The 20,536-nt window shown below is 43.0% G+C and overlaps 1 protein-coding gene across 1 annotated transcript in view; it reads right to left on the minus strand.

Moving 5' to 3' along the window:
* ryr2a (ryanodine receptor 2a (cardiac)) overlaps positions 1–20,536 on the minus strand; it is a 707,940-nt gene that overhangs the window by 176,835 nt on the left and 510,569 nt on the right. Inside the window, exons 48-56 of the mRNA XM_068045285.1 lie at positions 16,129–16,298; positions 14,140–14,360; positions 12,825–12,915; positions 10,952–11,092; positions 8,896–9,059; positions 4,743–4,821; positions 3,842–3,931; positions 1,895–2,032; positions 416–493 (exon numbers count right to left, since the gene is read on the minus strand). Coding sequence (XP_067901386.1) covers positions 416–493; positions 1,895–2,032; positions 3,842–3,931; positions 4,743–4,821; positions 8,896–9,059; positions 10,952–11,092; positions 12,825–12,915; positions 14,140–14,360; positions 16,129–16,298 — 1,172 coding nt within the window. The remainder of the gene's footprint in view (positions 1–415; positions 494–1,894; positions 2,033–3,841; positions 3,932–4,742; positions 4,822–8,895; positions 9,060–10,951; positions 11,093–12,824; positions 12,916–14,139; positions 14,361–16,128; positions 16,299–20,536) is intronic.

Genomic DNA, 20,536 nt, shown 5'->3' on the forward strand with positions numbered 1-20,536 from the left:
AGGCGAATCTAAGAGACTTAGCAGTTGGCAGGAAAAGAGACAGAAGTGTAAGGAGAGAGCCAACTGTGTAATAGCCCCGACAACCAATTTTATCTGCAGCACCTGTGGAAGAGTCTGTCACTCTAGAATTGGCCTTTATAGCCAGTCCAGGCGCTGCTCCACAAACCACTGACCACTGACCACCTCTAGGCGCTTACCCATTGTCTCTTGACACAAGGAGGCCAAAGAGAGAGAGAGATTCCATTAAAAAAAGGCTGTGAACGTTGGGTCAATTGAAATTTTCAGTAAGAAAAGCTATTTCAATACTAAAGAGTTGCAGTGTAATTCTTCAATAGCACTCTTTACAATAGGTTACACAGTCACTGACACACACAGCATATATTGTAACAGATTAATTGGAGCAGGAACAACTTACATGCAGGCCCCTGGAAAGCGTAACATTGCTCATGTCGATCGGCCGAGGACTGTAACCATGTGCGGAATCTACAGAAACCTGAATAACAAGTAGAAACACAACTGTAAAAGCAGGTGCAATGGATGGACGGAAATAGTTATCGTTTGCACCTATTTAAATAAAAGGAGTTATATCTGAAGGAAAGGACAGAAAGGCAAAGTACAGTGAAAGCCTCTTAATTTGTTTTATTTACATGTTGACAGTATTTATTATCGCCTTTTATCTTGTCTCCCCATGCCACACACCATCCCTTATCAATGTATTCTGGCAGGTGGGTTGCTGCCAGTGCTTTTGCAATGTCACTTCGTACCAGTGCCTAGTCTTTCATATGTTTTATCCAGTTTTATTCAAATACAGTATTCCAGTGTTTGATTTTGTTTCAATTGTATTTTGTTTTTGTTGTATTATTTCCTGTTTCATCCCTGGGACTGTTGCATCCATGCTTTATTCTACTTAGTAGAAACAATTGGACCAAACCTACACACAGAAAAGGGGCACTGAACATGATGAGTTAAAGGTAATATTTAGTGCATACACTGCATCATTAAGTGTAGCAGCAAATGTTTCTGTATGCACAACAGATGTTTATGGCAAGTTACTATAAATTGTATGTTCACCACAGCAAAGCTGCTATTCAAGAACTGATTGATAATGGAAGAGTGGTGACTGGGAAAAGATCCAATTTTGTGAGCGCCGATTGTTTGATAACAGTTGGTGATGACAAATGATGACTGAGAGAAGGAGAGGCTGTCTTGGTGGTGAAGCAGGGCAGACTGTCCTGATGATGGAGGAGAGCAGACTGTCCTGACGATGGAGGAGGGCAGGCTGTCCTGGTGATGGAGAGGGGAGACTGTCCTGGTGATGGAGGAGAGCAGACTGTCCTGATGATGGAGGAGAGCAGACTGTCCTGACGATGGAGGAGGGCAGACTGTTCTGGTGATGGAGCAGGGCAGACTGTTCTGGTGATGGAGCAGGGCAGACTGTCCTGATGATGGAGGAGAGCAGACTGTCCTGACGATGGAGGAGGGCAGGCTGTCCTGGTGATGGAGAGGGCAGACTGTCCTGACGATGGAGGAGGGCAGACTGTCCTGGCGATGGTGGAGGAGGGGAGGCTGTCCTGGTGATGGAGCAGGGCAGACTGTCCTGGTGACGGAGGAGGGCAGACTGTCCTAACAACGGAGAAGGGTAGACTGTCCTGGTGATGGCGCAGGACAAGCATGCTTTTCAAAAAAGAAAGGATATTTGTTTTGCTTTTATTTTGTATTTTTTAACATATCCAAAAATTGGGAGTGGCAAGGAACGTCCTTTGCCCAATCCTAAATATAATCAATGAGAGTGTCAACTGCCAAGTGATTTTAGTTGGTAAAGGCAGCTAAATCTATTCCAATCCATTACTGGTCAATGGAAAATGTAAGCTTTAGTTTTTTATGTTGGACTTACCTGACTTGACTGAGATATTCGACGTGTTCTGTTATGTAGGGCCATGGACTCGCCTTCTCGTGTTCTCGCAATTGTCCAACTCCAGGCAACCATTGTTTTTAAAGACTCCTTTATTGGCCAACGATACACTTCCTTGTCCTGGAATTTTATTAGAAAATTTAAATTTTTTTCTCAATTATATTTATGGTTAAAATAAAGATGGAGTGTCTTTATGGAAATCAGTATATAAAAGCGTTGGTTAGATTTCCTCAGATTGTGAAAAGTGAGTTACGGGATGTGTGTAAATACTAACTAGACAGTTACAAGTACAAGCTAAAATTATAAATCACATTTCAAAGGCATTTTAATTTCACTGATTTCATGACATTAAAAAAGAATCCATAACAAAGTTAACCCAGGGAAAATTAATTTTAGCTGTTTATAGATCTTTTACCAGTAATGCATGTTTAAATCTAATGTACATACCAGAATTTTAAGGCTGCTGCATTTAAATTTAAAATGTTTTACAATATTACAGTTTGTCACATCTATTACAACATTCTCATGTCCAACGAATTAGTTTGAGAGCGACACATTTATTACTAATGGAAACAGATGTCAGTACATTGTCCAGCTGGACAAGTCAACGTTTTACCATCCTTATTTGATAGGAAAAAAAATGGGCTAGAATAAGAACAGGAGAAGGTTGAGTCTGCTTGTAAAAATATTGATACTAATGAATTCTTAACGCAGGTCCAAAAACATTCTCGAAGGTGTTCTCACAGAATTCTCATGCCTCAAAGCTGTGATCTAGAAACGGATTACACCACACAAAAAGTAGCTCGGTTGTGTTATATTTGTTAATAAAAAATAAAATAATTAGGTGTCTCATATTTGGCAAACTCTTGACAGACCTTTTTAATAGCTTAGTGAGAGATGAAGGGAATTTATCTCTCCCTTTCAAACTGGAATTGGATATACACTGAGAAATTTGCAGGGCAATGAGGAAAGAACAGGGCAGTTGGACCAACTGGATAGCCCTTTCAAAGAGCCAGCATAGGCATGATGGGCTGAATAGCATCCTTCTGTGCATATGATTCCATGATAAATATTTGATTTATAAATATCAACAGCAATAAGATCTGTTCTAGCCAAATTCAGCTGCCGATAGTACAAGCTATCCAGAAGAATCCCAATTCATAATATATGCTGGCATCCAACTCTTGATGTTGGAGGGCAGCCTCTTGACTCCACTATTCTCTTTGGTTAGCACAGTCAGGAGGTTTTGTTCTGGCTATCATAAGTTTGTACAGTTGGTAAACATGACCATGGATTTCCTGGATATGCAGGAGACTTATAAAGTATTGTGTACGGCCGTGAGAAAGATTTACGTTTGCCTCTTTCATACAGATCATTGATCTTGGACAAATTCAAGTTGTAGCAACCTTTGGAAACTCGGGATAAAAGCAAATCGGTACAAATATTCTAGAAAATGCTGTCGTTTTGAAAATGTATGCTGTTATTATTTTGTGGTAACCAATTGTATCTTAGCATGAACATCCTTCACCTTGATAAGTGCTAAAGTTCACCAAACAATGAGCATTACTAACCATTCAATGCAAATGTTATCTCATATCATCTTCATAGGGCATATTGGCTATTACCCACCCCGAATCAAAATTCTTGTAGCAAAAATTCAGACAAAATAGAATAGAAATACCCTGACGAATTTCATGTTTATATACCTTAAAACGAAATGGAATAATGGGAGTAATTTCAGAGCTGTAACTTTATTTTAGGAATAAGATAAAATAGAATAAAATAATAATTATAAACTGATCGGGCTTCACTCGGCAAATCTGCAGCATAATCCTTTGAAATTATTACCTTTTTAATCATTCCTAAGCATTCATTGTTCTCTATACAATAACACTAGGTGTAGGAGATAAGTATTTGCTTCCTACCCACCTTTTCAGAGAGAAGTTTGAATGGTTTTAACAAAGGATGAACCTTGGCAGCCTCATTGCATGCTTCACCATACACCCATCCACTTGCAAACTGGGAAAAGAAAACCATATTATTTTGATCCTATTGCAGTTTGGGTATTATCCAAGATAGCTCAACACTTTTTAATCATTGCTGTGGTCATATACGTCATGAAGTGGTAAGATGCAGGTTCAATGGCCACATATCTATATGGCAAGTTCCTGGTGTTGTGTGCGATACTAGGGAGAAGTGGTAAAAACAGGGCAGGAGATTTACCACACAGAGTACAGTATTACAAAGTCACATGCAGGGCATTTGCAAACCTACTTGTGACTGACTCAACACTGGTAACTGCAAAAGAGTGAACTGTATGATCATCCTGTCACCAGGAAATGGGATGTGACCTGGGGGAGATCAAAGCAGATGTGAATGGAACTAATTTAAACAAAAACTGCAAGGGGATTAAAAGTAAGAGCATCCTATTTTTCTAATGACAAAGACTCTTCCTGGGTGGAATGCTCCTGTAACATGACTAACATGCAGCTTAATGGGAAGAAAACAGAATCAAATATAACAATGAAAACTAAGTAACAAATGTTCTTATAAGTGTGCTACACTGTTTCTAAAAAGGATAGCAGTGCAAATTGTTGGAACATAACAATGGTGTTTTTTGGATTCAGTCCCATAACCTCTGACTTCCTGATTTTGGTCATGCTGCTACAGGGAGATGATGAGCAGTGACACTATGGAATAGGCCACTTTTGTCGGTTACTCAATGGCCAATTCACAGCAGCATCAGTGGAAGCTCAGGTGTTGGGTGCTCTCTCAGTTGACTGCGCTGTGCAATATAGGTAGACTCAGGGAATAAAATAAAATGTCTTACCTTGTCCATTGCCCATTTGTCATGACTGTGTTCTGCATATTTGTTGACAAAATAATCCAACTTTTCTGGAAGAGTTGTACTGACAATGGAAGTGAACAAACGAGATGAGTTACCTTCTGATCTATATTCTTCTACTAACGTAACTTGTAAACCATTTTTGATAACATTGGTCAGCCAGAATTACTGCTGGAGGGGATTTTATTTTTCCCACCTCCCCTGTTTACTGCTGACTGAATGACTTACTGAATTTTACACCTATTTCCTATTTCTTATCAGAATGGTGTTACTAAATACTAAATCATTGGTTCAACTGTTTAAGTGTTTTCAAATATGATTTTTTTTGCTACTAATTTCAATTTGGCAGACAGGGAACAATAAAGTTTAGAAGAGTATTAGGAAAAGACAGGGCAATGGAACTAAATTGGTATCTCTGAAAGAGAGGTGCCATGCGCTGTAAGGTTCTGTGATTCCAGGAGGAGAAGCACTTCCTTTCTGGCCCCGCTCGGCCAGAACTGCTCATCGGACCCAGGCCCCGAAACCCTCCTCGGGAGCCGGTCCCGCACAACCTGAGCCACCTCTCGGAAATGCCCTCCGTGCCATTCCAATCGGCGTGGAGGGGTTTCCTGTACGGGCTGCTCCTGCACACACTCCACTTCCTCGCCCTCATCAGCTGGCCGGACGCACCCTGGTGGTCCCCGTTGCTACCTGGTGGCGAGGGGAAACCCCAATGGAGGTCTCTCTACGCAGGAGTCCTCCCCCTTTACATCGGGGACCTGGGGTGGAGGGTGTTGCACAGGGCAGTCCCGTGCAATAGACTTTTAAGTAGGTTCACGGACTCCCAGGCCGCCTGTACTTTCTGCGGCTTGGATGAGTCTGTGTTCCACGTATATATGGAGTGTGCGAGGTTACAGCCCCTCTTTGAGTATTTGAAGGGGCTGCTCCTCAAGTTTTGGCTGCACTTCAGCCCCACGCTCCTGATCTTTGGGCACCCGGTGCGGAGGGGCATGGGCCAGGAGGAGGATCTCCTCGTTGGTCTGCTCCTGGGCCTAGCCAAGGTGGCAATTCACAGGGCCAGGTTGCGGGCCGTCGGGGGGGGGGGGGTCTGTCCTCCCTGATTGCCTGCCCCTCTTCTGCAGTTACGTTCGTGCCCGTGTGTCCCTGGAGAAGAAGCATGCGTTGTCCGCTGGTACGCTTGAAGTCTTCCGCGACTGGTGGACACCGCAAGGACTGGAGTGCATCGTCGACATCGAGAATGGCATTTTAATTTGAGTTTTTGGTTTATTTATCTATGTTAATAAAGTTATTTTAAATATATAAATATGTATATAAAGGGGGCCTGAGGAATAAAGGCCCCCTCGACATAAAATATATAGAAGGGGCCTGGGATATAAAGGCCACCTTAAAAAAAAAAGAAAAAAAACAGGGTAAAGAAAAAAAAACGGGTTAGATACATAGTAAAGCTCCCTCTACACTGTCCCAAAAGAAAAAAAAACCCTCCTTTCTGATCTATAAATACATCAGCTCCACAGAAATTACATTGCTCTAATGGGGAAACAGTGGCAAGTCCTTAGTTAATCGGCATACTTATCATCTGCACCCTCAGGGGCTGCTGGGTTAATTAACATCTATCCTAGCTCTATATGGCTGAGGAATCCTCCCTAGTCTCGCAATCCGAAGATCCTCCTGTAACTTCTCAACCTTACTCCTCTGCAGAATTTCCTTATGCTGTGCTGTTTCCTCTGTACCTTTGTGTTTTTCAAGTAAACAGCCAAGACCCATATAGCAGGGCATCACCAAGAAAATGCACTGACTTGGTAAAGCTGGTGAAACAGCTGTTCCACCAATGGTAATATTAGGAGCATAATGCATCTGCAATTTTTTGCAATGATTTCCCTAAAGGCTTAGACTATGTTTTATTGAATTGGTTAGCTCCGTGACTTGGCATTTTGGGATTTTCATCAACTTGATAAGGCCTGAAAAGGATTTTGTTTCATATGTTATCAAAGGTTTTTGCTTGTAAAGAGCTAACTCCCATTTAGAATGCAGATTAGGATAATTCCCAAGACAGGATATAGATGACAGGCCAGCCACCATAGACATCCAGCTGTTTATTTTTGCATGTTATTTTAGCTTTGAGACAATTAAGGTCATTATGGGTTAGGCCTCGGTATTTTCTGCCCTTATAATAGAATCATTTTTATCCATTGTGGTTGGCAGGGGGACTTAGCGTTACAGACAAAACAACGCTGTAATATTCATATCAAGGGGTTCAAGGTGGTAACTTTAATTGGAAACTCAGTGGGCCAAACCTCAACGGAATTGAGGGCGGGACCAGAGGACAGACGTTGCTTTGCCTTTGCTTTTTCCTTCTCTCTCTGGAGAGAAAAGTCCAAGATAGGTGTCTGCTAGAGACACAAAAAATTTGAGAATGTCACAATGAACTCATCTTGCTCATAGCATAAAGACAGTGTAGGCTTAATATAGGGCTCTCCTCAGATTAGTAACAAAGTTGCATTGTTAATATTTTTCATGGTATGAAATTGATATAACTCACTGGAAAGTATTCTATTCATTCATGTATTTCATGTAGAATGAACCAAGTTAGTTGTATTACAATTGGTCCCAAGTCATAGAGATACCTTTATAATGCCTCTCAAAAAGACAGTGGGAGCACATAGAAGAACACAGTACTCAGCACCAGGTCACGATACAATTTAACTAGATATTGAGCAATAAAATTGCACTCAAGAGGGCATCACAGAGGGCATTAAGTCAATTTAAGAGAGTAAGGCTGGAATTTAACGCACCTCCCAGAAGCAAGCTAGGAGGCGGGGTTGCCTTGCCCATCGCCTTCCCACCCCTCGCGGCAGGGGAGATGGCAAACGGCCTGCCTTCCCTTAGGCCATTGAGGCCTTTAAGTGGTAATTCTGTCCTTAAGTGGCCAATTAATTGCCACTTAAGGGCCTGTTCCCACCACCGCTGGTATTTTACCATTGGCAGATGGGCACTTGCCAATGTTCATGTTCCTCTTCTTGCTGGGTGCAGTCTCAGCAGTGGCCACCACTCCCAGCGGCACTGCTAGGACTGGAGCTACTGGCCCTCTGATTGGTTTGCAGCTCTTGGAGGTGGGACTTCCTGTCTCAGAGGGGCAAAAGCCCCAAGTGAAGCCAATTACAGGTCTGAGCCATACAAAACAGCAGCGTGGCTTTCAGACCCAGTGCGGCCTCTGTGAGGCTGAAACCAAGAAATCAAACCTGTAAAATTTGTAACAGGCAGTCTGAATACTTAGCATTCTATTCATCAAAAATCAAGTGCGCGAGTCGCATTTTACATTCATTTTTGTTCAAAGCAAATATGATGGAATGACTTGTCATAGAGTCATAGAGTTATACAGCACAGAAACAGGCCCTTCAGCCCATCGTGTCCATGCCGGCCATCAAGCACCTATCTATTCTAATCCCATTTTCCAGCATTTGGCCCGTGGCCTTGTATGCTATGGCGTTTCAACTGCTCATCTAAATACTTCTTAAATGTTGTGAGAGTTCATACCTCTACAACCCCTTCAGGCAGTGTGTTCCAGATTCCAACCTCCTGCCCCTTACCTTAAATCTATGCCCCCTGGTTATTGACACTTCCGCTAAGGGGAAAAGTTTCTTCCTATCTACCCTATCTATGCTCCTCATAATTTTGTATACCTCAATCATGACCCCCCTCAGCCTGCTCTAAGGAAAACAACCCTAGCCTAACCAGTCTCTCTTCATAGCCGAAATGCTCCTGCCCAGGAAACATCCTGGTGAATCTCCTCTGCACCCTCTCCAGTGCAGGCACATCCTTCCTATAGTGCAGTGACCAGAACTGTACACAGTACTCCAGCTGTGGCCCAACCAGCATTGTGATTGATACAACAAGTGCCTATTTATACCATACTATCACTATCCTGTGTAGAGAAAAGGGAGAGATAAGCTGACAAATTAATTTAAAATATGAAAAAAAAAACTTTTGATATGCCCCTTCCCCATCCTTTCTCTGAAAGCTATCATCAAGAATTCAATGGCATCATTTTGCACAGGTAAAGGATCCTGATCAGAATGGAATGATGTAATGAATTAGAAGTTTCAGGAAACAGACGTGTTCAAAAGCTTCCCAATCAAACCTTAAGGTATCTGCGGGTTGTGGGTTGAAGTTTCCTTCAGTATCCACTGAAGACTGTTTCTCCATCATTGCCACATAGTTTGATTCCATGTAGTCTGGGGGCAGGGCCCCTGCAACAGCACTCAGACAGGGCAACGCCAACTTAAATAACTCCTGTTCATATTTCTGCAGAAAAGCACAAAGGAACACAAAACATCCATTTGATCTCTTCTTGAAAATAGGGCACATCAACCCTTTCATTTTGCTCAGTCCAGATTCCAGTTCCGTCAATGCATTTATATCAAAAATTTTAATCTTTCCTCCCTTTAAAAGTTGCCGGACCTGCAATTTTATTATAAACTTCCAGCATTTGCAGTTTTTTCTTTATAGAAATTCAAGGATTTTTAATTGCTGCGCTTAGTACTTTAGTCTGCATTATTATAAACACAAGGGGGCAGCAAACTGGTCTGCACTGTTACTGTTTCTCACATGTCAAATGGGAACATTTTCTGGGTGCTTGATCCTGTGCCAGATCTGTGCCACCGGGATATTGGTCCTCATTTTTTTTAGGTGTCCCACAAGGCCGCCTGAAAGCTGTGTTTGCTCATCATAAATATGGAAAGTAGAGACCTGCGCCTGTTTAAGGACCCTTCTGCAATATCCATCAAAGATGAGGCACAGCTTAGGTTTTGCTGAATATTGGAGAAAGGTCCTGAGAAGATACATGCATTTATTTTATGCTGCTCCCAGCGCCATCCTCCTGTTCACCTTTCCCTTCAACTACCTCCATACAACACCCCCTCCACCCCGCCAGACATACTGGATGGCCTCCATCAGTGAGAGAGGCAGCTATAATTGGTCCCAGGAGGTGCAGTCTGATGATTAATTTTGGCCAATCCTCAGGCCAATCCATGTCAGTGCAAGCTGCAGTTACATTGCCCGTTCCATGACTATAATTGGATGCTAGCCAATATCTACCCTAAATTACTGAAATCTCCTTATTGATTTAGATTTAGAGATACAGCACTGAAACAGGCCCTTCGGCCCACCGAGTCTGTGCCGACCAACAACCACCCATTTATAGTAATCCTACACTAATCCCATATTCCTACCACATCCTCACCTGTCCCCTATATTCCCCTACCACCTACCTATACTAGGGGCAATTTATAATGACCAATTTACCTATCAACCTGCAACTCTTTTGGCTGTGGGAGGAAACCGGAGCACCCGGAGGAAACCCACGCAGACACAGGGAGAACTTGCAAACTCCACACAGGCAGTACCCAGAATTGAACCCGGGTCGCTGGAGCTGTGAGGCTGCGGTGCTAACCACTGCGCCACTGTGCCGCCCATGCCGCCTTATGTGAAGTGGCTTTCATTTTGTATGGCACCTTGAAAGTCTTGTTAGCAGAGGGGTTAATGTTACAAGTTGTGGGCAGGCACACCCATAACTATGTATATTTTGATAACTTATTACAGATTTTTTTCCAAAGATTTTTATCTCCTTTACCTTTTGTCATTTTATTATGATAAGAAAATATAGAAGTATTTCCAGGCATCTCATGACCACCACACAATTACAAGACATATCCATCTTCACAGTGTCAGTGAATCACAAAAAGAGACAATTAGACAAGCTCAATGGCAAATTATTAAATTATATTATTTTGAAGCATCAACAGACAATTCTTGGCATGGAGTAAGAAATTATTCCCAGTTCCTGTTCTTGAATAAATTTTGTAAATGACAAGCACTTGTATTTTAAGTGGGATTGGAAATATGACTTTCTACTGAATATAAAATAGTACAAAAAGGGGAAATGGCATTTTCTCAGAACAAAACAAGTCTACTTTCCACCATTATTGCTTGAGAGATGCAGATTACCTGTAATTAGATACTATAATTATTAATTAACAGGGAATGGACCTACCATATGAAAATTGTTTTCGGAACGATTAGACCAGACAGAATTAGTTAAGTTGACTTTAATAAATAAAAAGGTTGTTTAAAAAGGGCTGTTAGTATGGTGGATGGTAAAACAGAAATCCGAGGTTTCGTTTTCCCTGCAAAGGTACCTTCTGGGACAGGGCATCAAAAATACCCCAGAACAACTTCCTGGACAAGTGAAGTTCTTCTTCTGAAGTTGCTCCAAAGCTCCCCCAACCTCCAGGGAGACAGTAATACTTCCAACACCTTTCATAGTGATTGGTCAATAACTGGAAGAGAAAGGTGAGAAGTTGGTTACTGAACAAAAATTACTTTTAAAAAATTACTTTTATTATATATCATTTTCCCCCTCATTAGATAACGTGCACCATTCCCAAAGAAGGCAGGCAGATAACCTGCTCCCACGGTCTCCACCAAGAATGCAATGTTGTGTACAACAGTGGCGAAAGAACCAGAAGTGAGGTGAGAAGAACATTTTTTGTGCAGCTAGTTGTTGTGATCTGAAATGCACTGCCTGAAAGGAAGTAGATGGAATAATAATTCTCAAAAGGGAATTGGATAAATACTTGAGATGTGCAAGTCTATTGGGAGAGGGCAAGGGAATGGGACTAATTGGATAGCTCTTTGAAAGAGCACGCACAGGCACGATGGGCCAAACAGCCTCTTTCTGTGCTGTATCATCCTACAATACTAAGTGAGGCCCAGACTATGGCTCCTTGCTTTGAGGAAGCACCCAGGCTCTGCTCAGCACCTATCAATGTTGCCATCTGACTGTATGGTTTCAACAAGCACAGCAGATTAAAACACCATCGCACTGTACCCCCTCCCACCTCAAAGGAAATTATATTTTAGCCCTTTCATTAGCACATATTAAGATTTAAACTTTTAACAAAGTGCATTCCAGATGATATTCACCCAGGTTTCTAGTTGTTCTGCAAACATAACATGTTAGTTTGAACAATAAAACTCATTTCTCACACATCAGTTTTTAATAATAAAAAACATTAGAAAACTGAGGCAACACAATAGGAATGTTAGAAATGTTACCAAAATTGGGAAATATTTATTGGTAATTAATTTATAAAAAGCAATATTTGAAGGTAACATCCTAGCAGCCAGCTCAGTGTCCGCATTAGCTTCTGCAGAAACACGACGGACTGATGAAATGGTTAATAATTTACTTTGAAAGTTGCAACACAAAACAATCTATTTGCATTGCAGAGTGCATTAAACATGTTCATAGGTGCTTGATAGGTGCTTGATGGCCAGCACAGACACGATGGGCTGAAAGGCCTGTTTCTGTGCTGTATAACTCTATGAGTTCCTTGACATATATTGAAAAGTACAACTCCTGCATCTATTGCTATTGTTTATTCAATCTAAGGAGTTGGAGATAAATCAAAGCCTACATATACTGTTGGCAAAGGAACAAATGATCAAATTACATTCCCCGTCAGCTATTTTAGTGGAGGCATTAAATCATTAAAAATTAACAGGTTAACTCCTGCATTAAAATAGCAGACAAAGAAATGTCACGGGTACATTAATATTGCTAAACGTCATTTCTTGGCTCGAAAGTCTTACCACGGTTTTAGTGCAATGTGGTATTCCTCTTTTGATAAGCAAACTGCACTATTCCTTTCATCTTGCTGTAATTTTGTATCTTTCATGTGCTTTGGCTCTGCCTATTGTAGCATCCAGTAGCCATGCCTGGTACCAGGCTCTGATAAAGCTACTCGAGACAAGCATAAGAGCACATCAGGACGCCTTGCCCTCAAATGCTTCTTTACCACCTTCCATCCCCATATGCGGAAGCAGAAAATCTGCATCACTGTTCCCAATCTCAAATTCAAATTTGTCCAATAATTTTTCTTTTGTGTACAAATTGAAACTAGCAGACGATCGTTATATGAACACATTAAGCATTCGCCCATGAATATCAGCAACAATAACTGATGGGCTCTAAAGAACTTACCGCATTTAGGCAAAACACAAACTTACTTTTAGAGGCATCTTTGCATGTTCATTCAGCAAGGGGACATCAAACACCAATCTCCTCAGCAGATGCTGCATCATGGATGGTCGTAATTGGCTGTGTAGAAAGGGAATTCTCTAGGATGAGATATGGATGTGATTCCTTCTTACATTTACCATTACAGCAATAATAATTATATAGTCCCTAAAGACAATGGTTACATAAATATTATTATTCCTTTTTTTTTTAAATTGAGGAACCAAAGTAAGGGCCATGACCAATAAGTTGAGGGCACCAAGAGTGAAATAAGCAAAGCATATACAAGGTAAACCAGGAAGTGAGAATTAGATTATGCCAAGTTTGGATTTTAAAAGCCGATGGATTGTAGGAGAGATTGAGGAAGGTAAGAAGTTCCTTAATTTTGAGGATCTGGTGTAAAATGAGTTAGAGAATTGGACCATGCTGACTGCAATACAGCAGGAAGGAGGAAGAGCACGTAAGGCATATTTGGAATTTAGAAGTAACAAGAGAAAATTTCCGAGCAGCAATAACCATCTGTGTCCTTCAGGATGTGGGATGCTACGAATTGTGATATTCCTAATACGAGCTCATCAGGGATCTACACAATGTAAGGTTGGACTTTTTTTATTCTTTTATGTGATGCGATGTTGCTGGCAATGCCAGCATTTATTGCCATCCCTAATTGCCCTTGAGAAGGTGGTAGTGAGCTGCCTTCTTGAGCCGTCCACGTGGTGTAGGTACACCCACAGTGCTATTAGGGAGTTCCGTGATTTTGACCCAGCAACAGTGAAGGAACAGTCATATAGTTCCAAATCAGGATGGTGTGCGGCTCGGAGGGGAATTTGCAGGTGGTGGTGTTCCCATGCATCTGTTGTCCTTGTCCTTCTAGGTGGTAGAGGTCAGGGGTTTGGAAAGTGCTGTTGAAGGAGCCTTGGTGAGTTGCTGCAGTGCATCTTGTACACGGTACACACTGCTGCCACTGTGCATCGGTGGTGGAGGGAATGAATGTTGAAGGTGGTGGATGGGGTGACAACCAAGTGGGCTGCTTTGTCCTGGATGGTGTAGAGCGTCTTGAGTGTTGTTGGAAGTGCATTCATCCAGGCGCTCCTGACTTGTGTCTTATAGACTGTGGACAGACACTGGGGAGTCAGGGAGTGAGTTACTAACTTTTTCTAACTAGCAGAATAAATTTCATCTATAATTGATCTGAAATCAAAATTAGATGATGCCCAAAAACACAGAAAGTAATGCAATGCCATACATAGCTTGAAACAAAAATATTCAATTTTATTCTATGGCAAATCTTATCGTTTAACTTACCCACAGATTGCAAGTAAGCATTCTTCAATGGCATCCCTCTGAGCCTTAGTGAGGGAGCAGCCTTTAGACAGCCTGTAGACAGTGTGCAACAAGGAATCAATAAGGGACGCATGATGTTCAGTGCCAGCAAAGAGCGGGGCACACTTCGTTAGCAGTGGTAAAACAGCAGTGCACAGGTATCGATTCAGTGCCAATGCCATATCTGTAGCACTCAAGGCAGCCTAAAGATTAAGAAAAGAAAACGAGCAAACATTCTTGCAGTTACTAAGTTTTATCTACCCAGTTACAGTAATCACGTGCCCTCAGTCTGGGCAGACGAATGAGCTTTAGAAATCCTGCTCAAATTTTCCTCCTCCCCCAATAACTTGCTGCAATGCACACCTTGCTCTGGTTACCATCCTGCATATTCTAACATGAGTAAAACTTTTCCCCTGCCAATCTTTGCCAGGTAGCCCCGATCCCTCAGACACTTCTCTGCTGTAACCCTATGACTAATCAGCCCACTATCAGTTTCTCTGATAAACAGTGTACTGGCAATCCCTGCCCACACATACCCTGTTTCCATAATCCATTTGTTATTTCAATCTGTTGTTGATTGGAACAGAATTGGCTGTGAAATGTTCAAATTTGTAACAGTATGAACAACTAGTGCAGGTGACAGAGAAACTGGCATCCATTCATTGTCTAACATTTAGTTAGACATAAATCAAGTACAACGCCAGCATAAAAATGTACATCTACTGTACCTTTATCATAGAGCTCCTGTAAGAAACATGGTGCTGAATTTTTGTACTGTGTTCTGGACCCCGACATCAGGCGCACTTCCGGGTCCCGACCCTGCGTCTTGTTGACACCCGCAGCAATTTTTAACGAACAGGCCAATTAGCAGCCAGGGTGTATACTCACTGTCCAATTAAGGTCGGTGGGCAGGCTCCCGAGGCTGGAGCGCCAATAGGAGGCCCTCCAGCAACGACACATAGGCAGCCCCACTGTCAGAGGTGGGCACTGCCGATGTAGGTGGGAGAAAGAGAGGGCGCCTCAAGATGGAGGTGTCCTCTGAAGACATTTTTAAAAATATTTTTAAATTACAAAGAAGCCACAGTTGCCAGGCCGTCACCGTGGGGGGCTACCTCCATCACTCAGCTGTATTTCAACCCTCAGTGGGGGGCCCTCCTGCCGACTGGAAAATTCCAGTCGCACAGGCCCAAATACCCAATACGTGCTCAGGGTGGGTAAGGCTCTCCTTTGGAAATGCGAATCTGCAAAACTGCCCCTCACTTATTATTTTGGAAGTGCTGTTCCTGGTCCTGGAAAGAGACCAGTTGTGCAGAGGAGATGTATGATATGAAGATTGACAAATGATACTGCAAAGGTGTCACTAAGTTTATGTAACATATACTGGCAGCAATGTGTAAGAGACTTGTGTGATTTTTCCAATAGGTTTTAATACTGGTCCAATGCATGTCTTGAGTAATACTTCACATTTATCACTTAAAATTGTGCTCTACACTTAGTGCCGCAAGTGACAGTCTTGTAACAATTAATACTTTATTCTAGTTTAAGCTGCTCAAAGTATTTGCTCTAGGCAGAAACCTACTTTGGGGAGACAAATTCTCCAATTATACTGCTGCAGGTACAGTTCAAGCAGATATAATATTAAAGTTTTATATGTCCATTATTCCTACCAAAATACCGACAAGAAAAATCCCTACAGCGTGCTGTATGAAAATTATACACATCCACCATCAGACTTTACCAACCTCCTAGTGACAACATGGATAATGAATTGAATTTTTTTTTTTTTAATCCACTCACCTGGAAGTATCTGTTGATATTACAGCTAGATTTCTTTATCTAGTAGTCAGTCAGGCAGTTTATTTTCAATGTGAATGGCTCAATTGCTGAATCCCCACTATACTTGTATCACATAGACAGAAGCATGCAGAGACATGACACCAATTAAACCTCAGAGGCCATTTATCTACCCACCGTGTCCAGTGAGGCAGCAGCACGGAGGTCTGGCAAAAAGCCAACCTCCAGCAAATGTAAAAGGAAATCTTGCTCTTCAATCCCATACACCCTCTCTAGGAACAAAACCATGGCTGCTTTGTGATCAGGGCAGAATCCTGCTGACATGTCTGGCTCCACAACTGTCCCATCTAAAAAGAAACATATATATTTACCAAATATTTCATGTGTTAACAACCTATTTCTGAGATAATCCCAATTAAATTTTTACAATCATTATGTTTATTTATTCTTGGAATGTGAATGTCGCTGGCTAGGTCAACATTTCTTTCCCAACCCTCATTGCCCTTCAGAAGGTGGTCATGAGCTGCCTTCTTGAACCGCTGCAGTGATGTAGGTACACCAACAGTGCTTTTATTTCTGGTTTGATACAGCGGAGTAGCTTGCTATGCTATTTCAGAGGGCAGTTAAGAGGCAACCACATTGCTGTGACCTGGAGTCATATCTAAGAGCGGGTAAAGATGGTAGTTTTCCTCTCCTGAAGGTCATTAGTGAACCTGATGGGTTTTTACAACAATCTAGTAGTTTCATGATCATTATTTTAATGAATTAGCATTTTATTTCAGGTCTATTAATTGAATTGAAATTCACCCAGCTGCCGTGGTAGGATTTGAACTGGAGTATTGGTCTGGGCCTCCAGATTACTAGTCCAGTAACATTACCACAATGCTGCCATCCTTTCTCAATGCACAAACATTCCATAACTGAGTGAACAACCTTCATTCCGACGATGATGCTCTTGAGTTAGCCACTGACAAGGCACAACATTCGCTCTAATGTCTGCTCTCTCCTGGGAAAGCGTGAGTCTGCTCACCACTTCCCCACAGTAATGCAACCGGAAACGCAGCAGAAATCAAACCCATCTTCCGCTGTTCAAATTCACAGTGCCATCTCACTCCATCCAGTATTTACATTGTAAGATGGGAGCAGAATTTCATGCATCCTTTAGCCCCATCAGAGATCAGTAAGCATCTTACCCAATTCATGCAAGTCAAAAGAACAAGCATTTAGGGAAAATAAAATTGTACATACGCCTAATAAGTAGTAAGCCTTCCATAATTTCCATACCATACAATTTAATATTTTATAAGCAATGGAAAACGTATAAATTATCGTATATTACCAGCGGCCAACAGGCACTTCAGAACCTGAGGAGGCCGCCCAGTAAAACCTGATGGCCTCCTTGTGGGCTCGGTGGGGGGGGGGAGGCACCCTGTGCCCCATGGAGGGACCCCTTCTGGCACAAGCTCCCCCCCACCCTCTTTATCAACCCCCACCACCCTCGCCGGGGCCCAGATGATTTTCCAAAACCCCACTTACCTTTCGGTGCGGGCATCCCTCCTGCTCTTCTGGCTGGGTGGCATCTCAGTAGTGCTCCCGGTGGTGCTGCTGGGACTGAGGAGCTGCCAGCCCTCTGATTAACCGGCAGCTTTTGGAGACGGGATTTCCTGCTTCAGTGGGGCAGAAACCCCGACTGAGGCCAATTAAGGACCTGGGCCACGCAAAATTGCTGCGTGGTTTCCAGGTCTGGCAGAGGCGGGCGCACCCCTGAACTTTTAGCCATGAGCGAGGCCTTTTTTTTATATTCATTTGTGGGATGTGGGCATCTCTGGCTAGGCCAGCATTTATTGCCCATCACTACTTGCCCTTGGGAAGGTGGTGGGGAGCTGCCTTCTTGAACCGCTGCAGTCCTTGGGTTGTAGGTACACCAACAACGCTGTTAGGAAGGGAGCCTCCGCCGCAACGTAAAATTCTGATGCTTGTTTTTGTCCAATTTGTCATTGTTGAGATAATTGTTGAAAAAGACAGTCTGCCTCATTCTTTTTTGTCACTTGTTGAGATAAAGGGCTAATAAGTACAAACTCTGCATACAAGGATGCACTGCAAATATGGTAGGAACAGTCAAAATAAATGGAACTTAAGGGGGAGAATTTTAACCCCAAAAACGGGTGGGCACCCCATCACCCCAGATAGGGCATGGAACTACCTGGCCCTGAGGCCTCCTCTAGACTGCTCCCCACCCAACTAGCAGCCAAGCCTGTCAATCCAGCTGAATTCTGGGCAGGGAACCTATTGGTGACATCACACGATAGTTAAAACTCCACAATGTGTGGACGAGCCCTGACCTCCAGGTGTTCTGCGTTCTAATGAGCCGCCACCTCTCTCTCTTAGTGGGTCATGAAAGTTAAAATTCCCCCAATGGGTTTGATCAATCAAGTAGCTGGAATACATGTCAAGTTCAGTGGCCAATCAGCCTATTTCCCTTCCAGTGGCAAATATCCATCAAAAGCACCAAAAAATCAGAACCCAATTTAAGGCCATGAAAATAATTCAAACAAACAGGGAAAAGTTTTTGTCTTCACCACAAGGGCAGCAATGTGGCGGAGTAGATTGCCCGCACATTATAGAATCCATTAGATTTTCCTTCCAATGAAGTAGACTGCTTTCACTCACTTGCTGTTTGAGCACTCACCACTTTTACTGTTAGCTGCACTTATGGAACAAAAATTAGGCCAAACCCTTTGATGTACCATACTCTTTTTTTTTTCTAGCATAAGTGTATTTTATCTGACTCTATTTTCAGATTCTTAAATGTCATTACATGGGAAAGGAGTGAACAATCTCTTCATGTGCTCAAGTTGTCCAGGCAACCTCACAATTCCACTACATTGCCACATAGGTGTCATCTCTGTGATAAAAGGACAAATTATAACAAGCAGTGGTTTATTTGGAGTGTTGCCGAAAACTGCATTTAAAGAAAATAATAAGTATGTAAACATTGTTCCAATGCAGCAGTTCATGTAAATGAGTTCACTAAAATTTCTCACGCACAATCAAACTGTATATCATCACACTAAATGGAAACAATTCTGTCCAATTGAGCTATAAATTTTAATGGTTTGCACATACTAGCAGAACCCAGAATATGAAGTCATTCATTTCAACAGTATGTTCCTTATCTTGCAAGGTTGTTCTTTCTATCATTATTTCAATAACCTCTTAAGTACCTATTTTTCACCTAAAATATGAGATACAGTTGTCAATAAAAAAAAAATCTGGAAGCTGTCATTAAAAACCATAGCTTGAATCAAGCCATTATTCTAACAAATGTAGTCTGACTATGAGAATAATAGATTTGATTTGTTCCCACTCAAACATACATTGGTAGAATCATGAACAGACCATTTTCATCAGCTCTACCTGAAAACCTTAGCCAACTCAGTGCCTCTTTTGTTTCTACACTCGCCAGGACCCCAGAAGTATACATAAAGGGCTGAATTTTGCGGCAAGTCCCGAGGTCCCATTGCCAGGACCCGAAGCGGAAGCCTCACGGGAGCGGGGGAGGGGGTGCCCATATGGTTCAGCAATGCCTCCCTGCAGGTTCTCCTCCAGGCTGCTCAGGCAAGAAGGGAGGTCCTCTTCCCCACCGGGACAGGAGGAGGAGACCTGCCCACCAGACCAAGCAAGCCTGGCCAGAGATCGCAGAGGAGGTCAGTAGCCGTGCAGTCATCCCTCAAACCTGGCTGCAGTGCTGCAAGCAGGTTAATGACCTCATGCAATCCACCAAGGTGCGTGCACCGCACATCACTTTGCTTAGGGGTTGACATGTGTCCACACGCAAGGGTGAGATTGGTAGAAAGGGAAGTCCAACCCAATAAGTGGCAATGGGGCCAGGCAGCAGCATTGCCTGTCATAGGCATGGCTTGCATCTCGGTGAATGCAGACAGCGCCAGTGAACAGGGAACAACTGTCAACGTCTGAGGAGGAGGAGGGGACCTCAGAGATTGAACCGTCACATCATTCCCCCCCGCCCACCACCAGTGCTGACAACATGTCTCTAGAGTCATCAGCAAGGCAGCAGATGCTGGAGCTGCAGCGTGACGTGTGGGAACACCTGGGGGAACTTCCAGGGGCTTTGCGCACTCTAGCACAGAAGATGGAGTCCATCCAGGCCATGAATGCTGCCTTGTCTCTTGAGTGTGCATATGTGGCTTCCTCTATCAAGAGATTAGTGACCCTCATGGAGAGCCGACCACTCAGTGGCTACTGGAGATGCATGCGGACCTATATACCATTGCCAACTCCATGTGCTCTGTGAAGCAGTGACTGGGTGTGGGGGGGGGGAGGTCGCGGAGCTGCGGCGAGGTTCCTGTGGTCATCATCAGATCCTCAGACTCCTCAGGTGAGCAGGAAGGTACAGGTGTGCCTTAGGGAGGAGCGGCTGCCTGATGCACCTGGGGCTCCTCTCAGGGCGCTCCTGGTGTGCACAGCAGCTCAGCAGCCGCTCTGTTAGTGACACCAGTACCTCACTTAGCCGCGATGACAGAGGAGGGTCCTGCATGGAGGCCCTCAATACGTGGGGGCTCTC

The sequence above is a fragment of the Heterodontus francisci genome, chromosome 13 (genome assembly GCF_036365525.1).
Source record: "Heterodontus francisci isolate sHetFra1 chromosome 13, sHetFra1.hap1, whole genome shotgun sequence".
Classification (NCBI taxonomy): domain Eukaryota; kingdom Metazoa; phylum Chordata; class Chondrichthyes; order Heterodontiformes; family Heterodontidae; genus Heterodontus; species Heterodontus francisci.